The sequence below is a fragment of the Pleurodeles waltl genome, chromosome 1_2 (genome assembly GCF_031143425.1).
Source record: "Pleurodeles waltl isolate 20211129_DDA chromosome 1_2, aPleWal1.hap1.20221129, whole genome shotgun sequence".
Taxonomy (NCBI): domain Eukaryota; kingdom Metazoa; phylum Chordata; class Amphibia; order Caudata; family Salamandridae; genus Pleurodeles; species Pleurodeles waltl.
Window position 1 is genome coordinate 1,307,416,956 of NC_090437.1, and position 10,103 is coordinate 1,307,427,058.

General features: G+C 47.6%; 1 protein-coding gene across 1 annotated transcript in view; it reads left to right on the forward strand.

Moving 5' to 3' along the window:
- SPR (sepiapterin reductase) overlaps nucleotides 1–3,896 on the forward strand; it is a 51,366-nt gene extending 47,470 nt beyond the window's left edge. Inside the window, exon 3 of the mRNA XM_069205593.1 lies at nucleotides 2,623–3,896. Within this exon, the coding sequence (XP_069061694.1) occupies nucleotides 2,623–2,813 (191 nt within the window). The 3' untranslated portion in view covers nucleotides 2,814–3,896. The remainder of the gene's footprint in view (nucleotides 1–2,622) is intronic.
- The last annotated feature ends 6,207 nt before the right edge of the window (nucleotides 3,897–10,103 follow it).

Consider the following 10,103-nt stretch of genomic DNA (forward strand, 5'->3'; position numbering starts at 1 on the left):
TTGCCTTTGAATTGTTTCACTGTAAGGAATATTGTTTCGTCTACAGTTATGAAAAAGACGCAGCCTTTAACATGGTTTTTCATGCATAAGTTTGTTCAGCTACTTCAGGTAAAGGATAAGACCGAGAAGGACCCACATGTTAATTGTCCATTAGCCAAATGGGGTGCATTGGCTACGTACTGATCACTGAGAATTCAGTACCATCAAAATCAAGACTTGGTACCTCCTTCCCACTCATTTTGGTTCTTCGCGATCAAGTCAAGGTAGCTAATATATTCAGTAAACTTGGTTTATGGGAATTTATAAACTGGTGTGAGAGCCAGAGGGAGGTAAGTGAAAAGTAGCTTTTAATGCATGGTACAGACTTTCAAAAACCCTGTCATAGCCTTTGGACTCTGTTATGCCCCAGCTGCCTTGCAGCACTTTGTCAATTATATCTTTCGTTATTTACTAAATGTTCTATGATGTGGTGCATTTTGAGCAATATTGCATTCCTGTCTAAGAGGTCCTCAATCGCCTTAGAAAATACACTTTGTATACAAAGGGAGAAAGATGTCTCCTCAAAGTAATCTGCATAACCTTTTGGGCTTTAGGATTTTTAGAGAAGGCATTGATATAAATGCTTCGAACGTAAGGTCATCATAAAGTGGCATTCCCCTTATTCAGTAAAAAAAAAAGGACAACAGTTGTACAGGTAGTTTATACAGGACATTCAATAATAATCTATCCCATCTTAAAACTGACCAAAAAAGATTTACCAAATTACTGGAATTTAGAACAAGAACTGGCTTCCAGAAATTGACAATTGCATTCACATCAGTTCCCATACTAATACACTCTAATGTTTTGTTAACGTTTGTGATGGAAACAGATGCATCTTCGTTTGCTATTAGAGCAGGGTTATTTCAACATGATGTGTAGAGGCAACCCTTACATTCGGTAGCTTACTCTCCGAACCCTCTTAGAAAAAAAACTATACAGATTAAAGAGTCAATTGCTCATTGCAGGCATTATTCGGAGGTGTCATGTCACAGAATCACAGTGTGGATAGAACATAAAAAACGTGTTGCATTTCACATCTATAAATTGTGCTTTTTCACAGATTGACCTTATTCGCAAGATTGCAAGATTAACCTTATTCTTCTCTAGGTTAAATTATCAAATCAGTTATTGGTCAGATAATAGCGAAGGCAAAGCAGATGCCCTCTCATGACAAATGGAAGACACAGACGTTTCTGCTTCCCCTTCCAAATACTTTTTCAGTAACTATAAAGAAATCAAATTAACTTTTTACTCTCCTAGAATCAGGTGAATAATTACAGCCAGGCATCAGTGCCAGCAGTGGTTTCAGCAACAAACCAAATCTGAAGACTGTGGACAAACAGATATTGTATCGGGCAGATGCCCTCTACATTCCCAACATTTTGATCTAATAACAAGTAATGAAGTGGTGCCATTATTCTACAGCAGCCAGATATCCTGATCTGAAGATGCTGCAAGGTATCATTAATCGTAATCTTTGGCTGTCACATGTTAACCGTTCAGTAAAACATTTTGTTCAGCATGGCTCTGTATATGCACAACCAAAAGCTTCACCCAGTCTGACGACTGAATTACTTCAGCTTTTTCCATCTCTTATTGAGTCATGGCTCTTGATCTCAGTGGATTTCATTGTGAAACTACCACCCTCAAACAAACACACCACATTGCTGGTAATGGTCGGGTATTTCACCAACATGGATCCCTTCATGCCACTCAAGAAATTACCAATTGCTGCGTGTTTAGCTGGAACTTTTCTAGTTCACATTTCTTTTCTGCACGGGCTACCATTATTATAAAAAGTTTACACAGTTTTCAGCATGAAAAGAACTTTTAAAAGAACTCATGAAAAAAAGTATGTATCAAGAATTTCAATTCCACCAGTTACCACCCACAAACAGATGCACAGACGGAAAGTCTAAATCAGTCCATTGACCATTACCTCTACTTGAATACGGTATCAGTATTTCATTCTCTTTACGAGAAGTCCTTTTTTTCTGTCCGTCACTGCCAGGAAAAACATGGCAGTGAGAGACAGCAAAAAGTATAATGATCCCCTTCACTGAGAGAAAAGTAACAGGTTGTAGGGGTCATTAGTTTTTTGTTTTTTTGAAAAAACACAAAAAACAAAAAATTAGGTGGACGATCATCAGAACTGATGGCAGCAGTCTACCAAACTTTTCGTACCATGTGGGAACTGTTGTGAACCCAGTCCCTACAATGTGCAGAGACCAGCGATCATCTCTAAATTTGGCAGACAGTAATATCCTCCACCACCCTGATGGACTGTATGCCATCCACAAAAGCCTAAATCAGACCCTAAGCTTAAGACTGTGTTCTCACTCCTGCTTATACCAGTTATGGCCTTGTTTCTCCATCTTGGGGACACAGTGGAATTTGGTCATTCACTACTGGCAGATTGTTTCAAAGCAGGCGGACACATGTTGTTTTGTCTACTTTACTGAATGTTCCTTTTCAGTAATGAGATATGTTCTTGACTGTATTTCTGAGAATAAACAGGTTTCCGGTTTATATTGAGATCTCTCCTGATGATCATTTCTTGATATTTCCTCTTTCTTATAGGTCCCCTGGACACGGATATGCACCAGTTGGTGGGCACAACATGTGTAGACTCTGATTTACGTCTCACATTTCAGAACAGGAAGAACAACGGGACTCTTTTGGACTGTAAAGTTTCAGCTGAAAAATGTGTGAACCTTCTGTTGGATGATACCTTTCAGTCAGGCGCACACATAGACTTCTATGACTTATAGAACATGCAGTGTGTGCATCTTTCAGTATGTAGGAATCATATCATATAGAGTATCTGTGCATCATTTATATGTGCTAAAGTAAGTTACAAAATATAATAAATATGAATATTGTTTCTGTTGTTGTTTCATTGTTATGATAGTAACATACACTAATCGTATGTATTCTCTTATGTTTTAGTTGTAGCACAGTCATATTGATATTAACTAGTCCAATGGAAAGGAGATGCAAAAAAGAGTAAATATTAACATTGTAAGGCCTGTAGTTAATACCATTGTATACGTGTGCGTGTGTGTGTGTAAGTACAGAAAACTGTATTTGAGCTAGGGCATATTTGGTGATTTGTTTCAGCAGTACACATTCCATTTATGGATTTGGCTCACCCAATTGAGATACCCAGCCGCCATTTACAAATGGAATGATAAAGGTTATCTGTTGACTTGGTGACAATTCTGGGGATGCCGGCAGGTGTATGACCTTTGGGCTCAGGTGGTGACAGACCTTCAGCGGCCACGCACTTGCGAATTGACCATATACCATTACATTGCTGGGTTATGTTAAGAGACCGAAGGGTCGTAATATAATCTACAAATTCCTGCAATTGGTCCTAGTTCTGGCCAGGTGCAGAGTGGCCATCACATGGATGGGTCAGCGTTCACCCAGAGTTGAACAGTGATATAGGGATGTACAAGTGTGGACACTAGCTGAGGAGGTGCACATGAAGCTGAGTCGGAGTGATGATAAACTGGAGGATGACATCTTGGTGTGGAGGGATGTGTGCAACACATTTCTAGACCTGTGCAAAGACACGGTCTACGGACAGTGATGACATGAGTGTGAATACGGGTGATGACGCAAATCCAGTTGGGGGAGAGGTCCACCTGCAACACTGTTAGGGTGTTCACAATGCCAATTTGGTGTGTAGCCTGGCAATACGGGTGATATGGAGAAAGGATGCCCAAGGGTTTGTTATTTGGACAATAATTCATTGCAGCATAACCTGCCTGATAATGAGTATACTGCTACTCATACTGCTGTCTGAAGATCGTTCAAAAAAATAAAGGTTTAAAAGAACTTGGTGACAATTCAGTTCTAGGAGCACCTTTTTCTTGACACTTTAATACGACTGCAATTGCATGCACCCACTGTTTGTACAGTTCTTTGAAGGTTTGGAACAGCGTACTGAAGCTAAGAATTTCTATCAAAGGTATCTTACACTGCCCCACACGCAATGCTGCTGTGCAAAACTTAGGTGTGTCTGTGCAATAGCTCCAGTCCCCTAGCTGGGACCAACGTTTCTATGGAAGCCTTCCACTTCCTGGTTCTCAGTTCTCGCGGTCTGAATAAGTCCATTGTCCAGTACCTCTACTTGAATACGGTATCAGTATTTCATTCTCTTTATGGTACAAAAGTATAAAAAGGAAAAGCAATTGTTTTTTTTCTAGATTTGTTGTCTGGAAGAGACTAAGGGGCTGAGCTAGAGTTTGGAGCAATGGAGTACCCTTTCCATCAAACTGTTGAGGGAGTCCCTATTGGCTCCGTTGATGGAAATCTCCCTCCTATGGCCCAACAGAGTATGGGAAAGGAACAAGGCATTATACCGCATGCTCCGAAAGATCTACAAATGGATACCCACCGAAACCAGAAGAACAGTCACCCAAGCCCTCGTAAGCAGCAAACTGGACTACGGCAACGCACTCTACGCAGGAACCACTGCCAAACTCCAGAAGAGGCGCAACGCATCCAGAACGCCTCCACACGCCTCATCCTGGACATCACCCGCCACTGCCACATCACAGACCACCTGAAAAACCTACACTGGCTCCCAATCAACAAAAGAATCACCTTCAAATTCCTCACCCACGCTCGCAAAGCACTGCACAACACCAGACCAGAATACCTCAATAGACGACTCTCCTTCTACACCCGACCCTGCATCTCTGCTCCGCCGCCCTTGCAACAGCCCCACTCATCCGCAGAACTACAACCGGCGGTAGATCATTCTCGCACCTCGCCGCCTAAACGTGGAACAGTCTTCCCACCCTCCTGCGCCAGACCAAATACCTCCTCACCTTCAGGAAACTTCTCAAGACCTGGCTGTTCGAGCAGGAGCAACACCTCCCACCCCTCCTTCCCCCCCCCCCCAGTGCCTTGAGTGCCTCACGGGTGAGTAGTGCGCTTTACAAAATCCTGATTGATTGATTGTTTGCCCGTCAACCCCGTCGTGTGAAGTCCTTTTTTTCTGTCTGTCGCTGCCAGGAAAAACATGGCGATGAGGGACAGGAAAAAGTATAATGATCCCCTTCACTGAGAGAAAAGTCCCAGGTTGTAGGATCATTACTTTTTTGTTTTTTGGGGCCTAGTAACTGAAACAGTACACTCTCTTACAGTGGCTCTGGCCGACTGAAGTGACTGATGACCGAGCAGTGCTGCCTGGGAGCACCCTTTTATGCTAGGGGGCAGTTTGGCAGGTTGGCGCAGGGGCGGACTTCAACCTATTGTCTCCTGCTTCTAATTCCGCTACTCCTGATGACGACCCTGCAACTGAGTGGAAGGGTCAAAATAACTTCATGATACAAGCAATTTGACCAGGAAAAATAATATAGACCTTTGTAAAAGTTTGGAACACATTTTAGGATCCCGTCTAAGGGCTTGTTGCCAACCCTCTACGGGGACCGGACTAAACAACGCGGGCTAAGCCCTGCATGCCCGTTCAATGCAAGTGTAACAACGCTTGCCTGAACCACGACTCTCCCGTTCTCTGCCTTAACCACGCATGTGCCTAAACCACACACATGCGTGGTTAAGGCAGAGAATAGTCAGCAGTCTAGCTGTGCGGATGGGCGGGGAAGAAGAGAAGAGGAAGAATTGGGAGAGGTAAGTGCGGTTGGGGCTGTGTTGGGGGGTAGTTTTTAGGGGTTGGAGAGGGTTTTAGGACTTAGGGCGGGGGGATAGTTTTTTTGACGGGTCATTTTAGGGTCCAGGGCGGGGGGGTTGGGGTAGTTTTAAGGGACAAGGGACAGTTTTCAGGGATGAGGGAGAGTGTTAGGGCTGGGCTGGGGTCAGGGTCGTTTTTAGGAAGGGGCCAGAGAGCGGAGAGAGGAACAAGAAGGATCGAGAGAGGTAAGTGGGGCTGGGTTTGGGGGGGTAGTTTTTAGGGGTGGGGCGGCTTTAGGTCTCAGGACAGACGGGGGTCAAGGTACTTTTTTTTAAAAAAGAGGGCATGGTTTTTGCTTTCATGGTGGGTTGAGGGTCAGTGTAGTTTTTTTTAAAAGGGGGCACGGCTTTAGGGCAGGGGTGTCGGGGTAGTTTTAAGGGCAGGGTGGGGGCAGTTTTAGGGCTCACAGTGGGGGGGTCAGGGTAGTTTTAAGGGCAGGGTGGTGCCAGTTTAAGGGCTCAGGATGGGTGGGGGAGTCGGGTAGTTTAAAAAAAAAAAGAGGATAGTGTTGTAGGTCTCAGAGCAGGTGGGGAGTCGGGTAGTTTTATTAAAAGGGGGCAGTGTTTTAAGGCTCAGGGCGGGGAGGTCGGGGTAGGGTAGGGCGGGTTAAGCTTTAGGGCTCAGAGTGGGGGGATTGAGGTAGTTTTCAGGGCTGGGACGGGTGGATTGCAGGGCTGGGGTATCGGGTGTTGGGGCCGGAACGGGAGGGTGGCGGGGTGCGATTTACCAGGCATATTCCTGTGCCAAACATGCTTTTACAACAAAATTTGTTGTAAAGACATGCGTGGTAAACATGCAGTTGTGGTTCCATCCGTGTTGTTAAGGCATGTTTGGTTCGGGCACGCGTGGTTGTGTCATACAATCACTCTCTACATTCACACTTCTTTATGCTTTCCCTTCACTATGTGATCACCATGACAGCAGAGAACTATTCATGGATTTGTTTTAATGCCAGTTTCATGGTGTAATGTTTTCTTTGTTACTGTGTAAAACGGATTAAAATTACATACAATAAACTAGCTGTTATGATGTACTGATTCTGCAAAACCTCTTAGCACTAAACTCAATTAAGACAAATAATTATTCTGAATGAATGTTAAGCAGAATAAAATGAGTCTTTTGTGAATCATTGTTTCCTTTATTAAAAATTGTAGTCATGGCATGCTCTCTGGGCCTGGCGTCCCTGGTGAAGGTACAGGTCCCAACAGTCTCCGCAATGTCAAGCTTTACAGCTGGTCTAAACTCTTCAATAAATGTATCACTTCTTTTGGGGAAGATGTTGATCTATGGGAAGCCAGCAACAGCAGCAGCTACAATCTCTGCCATCTTCCACTAGTTCTGCTACCTCAAAAACTCTTTGACTCCTGCCCCCCCAACCTTACACCACCAGCTTCTGGTGGGGGAAAGGGAGCATTTGGGACATTATCATGATTGGTCACAGAATTGTCCAGCTAGTTTGTAAGGGTTACACATTACCTTTTCTGTCTTCTCATTGGGGTCACTCTCCTTTCGCTAGGACATAATGGCCCTCATTACAACCCTGGTGGTCGGTGATAAAGTGGCGGTAATACGGCCAACAGGCCGGCGGAACAAAAAATGGAATTATGACCACCGCGCAAACCGCCAACACAGACAGCCACTTTAACACACTGACCGTCACGGCAGTAGCAACAAGCACTACGGCAGTAACCGCCAACAGCCAGACGGAAGACAAGGTTCTTCCCACCCTTTTACGAGACACCAATCTGCCAGCTTTTCCGGGGCGGTACCAATGCCATCAAAAGCACGGCGCAAACAGTACACAGAAGGGAAACGACTCACCTCTGGACACTCAAGGGAGAACCACAACGCCATGGAATCACACAATCAGATGCAACAACACTACATATCCAACCCGTACCCCTCAGGAATAATGCAAGGACAAAAGGAAGTGATCAAAGTGAGTGTAATAATATAAAATACTAGAAATAAGTTCTCAAAGTACAAAACAGTATCTACATATATGTACAAATGGAGGGACACTGCCCAGTCCATAATGTCTGTGGGCAACAGGGCCATATCATGTAGGCCAAGGCCCCAATTGACTCCTTCCTCAATACGGAGAGAACACTGCTGGGGCATCAGATTGAAAAAACACAGGCACCTCAGGGGGTAGGAGAATGGGGGGCACCTCAGCTGGAAGATGGTACAACGCCACTGCTCCTGGTTGGGGCCTACATGCCCCCACTCTGTCCTGGGCAGTGCAAAGCCACAGTCTCTCAAGTGGGTGCTTTGCCTACTGCTTGGTCCTGGGGACTGCAAGGCCACAGTCTCTCAAGTAGGTGGGTTGCCCACTGCTTGGTCTTGGGGACTGCAAGGCCACAGTCTCTCAAGTGGGTGGGTTGTCCACTGCTTGGTCCTGGGGAGTGCAAAGCCACAGTCTCTCACGTGGGTGGGTTGCCCACTGCTTGGTCCTTGGGAGTGCAGAACCACAGTCTCTCAAGTGGGTGGGTTGCCTACTGCTTAGTCCTGGGGAGGGCAAAGCCACAGTCTCTCAAGTGGGTGGGTTGCCCACTGCTTGGTCCTGGGGAGTGCAAAACGACAGTCTCTCAAATGGGTGGGTTGCCCACTGCTTGGTCCTGGGGAGTGCAAGGCCACAGTCTCTCAAGTGGATGGCATCTCCACTGGTTCTGGAGGGGGCTTGTGCCCAGTCTGCTGCATCCTGGCAAGGAGGGGGTGAGTGCATGCCTTCTTCCACTGGTTCTGGAGGGGGCCTTGTGCCCAGTCTGCTTCATCCTGGCAAGGAGGGGTTGAGTAGATGCCTTCTTCCATTGGTTCTGGAGGGGGCATTGTACCCTGTGGTGCAAATCTTGGAGAGTGCAAGGTCACAGTCTCTCAACTGGGTGTCACACCTACAGGATTTGCAGGTGCCAGGACGCACTACAGCCCATGGGGGCACAACTACACACTGCCCACTGGCGGTGACAGCTGCTCAGTGGTGGCAGTGGTGGTGCTGAAGCGCGGTGCTGGCAGTGGTGGGGGGAGGCTCCAGCCTTCCCCTGCAGCCTCGGATAGCTGCCCACTGGGGCTGCTGCTGCTGGCAGTGGTGCTGGTGGCGGTGCAGGTGGGGGGAGGCTCCAGCCTTCCCCTGAAGCCTTGGATGGCTGCCCACTGGGGCTGCTGCTGGCAGTGGTGCTGGTGGCGGTGCAGGTGGGGGGAGGCTCCAGCCCATCCCCTGCAGCCTCGGACGGCTGCCCACTGGGGCTGCTGCTGCTCGCAGTGGTGTTGGTGGCGGTGCTGGCAGTGGTGGGGGGGGGATGCTCCAGCCCTTCCCTTGCAGCCTTGGACGGCTGAAGTGCCATAGCTGTTGTTGTTTGCTCAGATGCTGCTCCAGCACCAGGCTCCATATCCATTCTGCCTGTGGCGTCTGTGCCTTTGTTATTGCCTTTGGCAGCTGCTGGTCCCTTCTTGCCCTTGGCAGCTGCTGGCCCCTTCTTGCCTTTGGCAGCTGCTGGCCCCTTCTTGCCTTTGGCAGCTGGTGGTGCCTCCTTGCCTTTGGCAGCTGGTGGTGCCTCCTTGCCTTTGGCAGCTGGTGGTGCCTTCTTGCCTTTGCCAGCTTGTGCTCCCTTTTTGGCTTTGCAAGCAGGTGGTCCCTTTTTGGCCTTGGCAGCTGGTGCAGGCACAGTGGCCATGCTGACAGGTGTCTCCTCGGAGCCTCTAACAACTGCAGTAGCTGCAGAAACTACAGTGGCTGTGGACTGGGTGGCTGAGGTGCTAGGCTGGGTCCTGACCACCCTGGCCTGACGTGAAGGACTGGGGGGGATGGAAGGGCAGGGAATAGGTCAAGGGTGGAGAGGAAAAGCTTTTTAGGGACAATGGTGCTGGAAGAGGGTGAAGGTTTGGGAGTGGAGGAAGAGGGAGTGGTGGTAGGAGGTGTCTGTCTGCTGTATTTGGGTGCAGGTGCATGGGCTGGATGCTGTTCTGAGGCGGATGGCTTTTGGGTGTCTGAGTGCTTGTGTTTGTGTACTTTGGGAGGAGGGGGCACAGACACAGTGGGAGAGGACACAGGGGACGTGTGCATGGATGTGGGGGTGGTGACTGCCAGTGAGGGCCATGTAGTGATAGGCGTGATGGTGATGGGGGTAGTGGATGAGGATGCAGTGCATGCAGGTCTGTGTGGAGACGCTACTGGGAGGGAGGTGGACGAGGAGGAGGAGGGGGACACAGTGGAGGCAGTGGATGTTGCTGTGTCTGCATCTGGATGGTGCTTGTGTGAGTACCTGTGGGATGAAGTGTGGTGCTTGTGTTTGCATGAGCCACTTCTGTGTGTTGTTTTGGGTGCATGTTGGTCTGATGGTATGCTTGGGACAGGCTG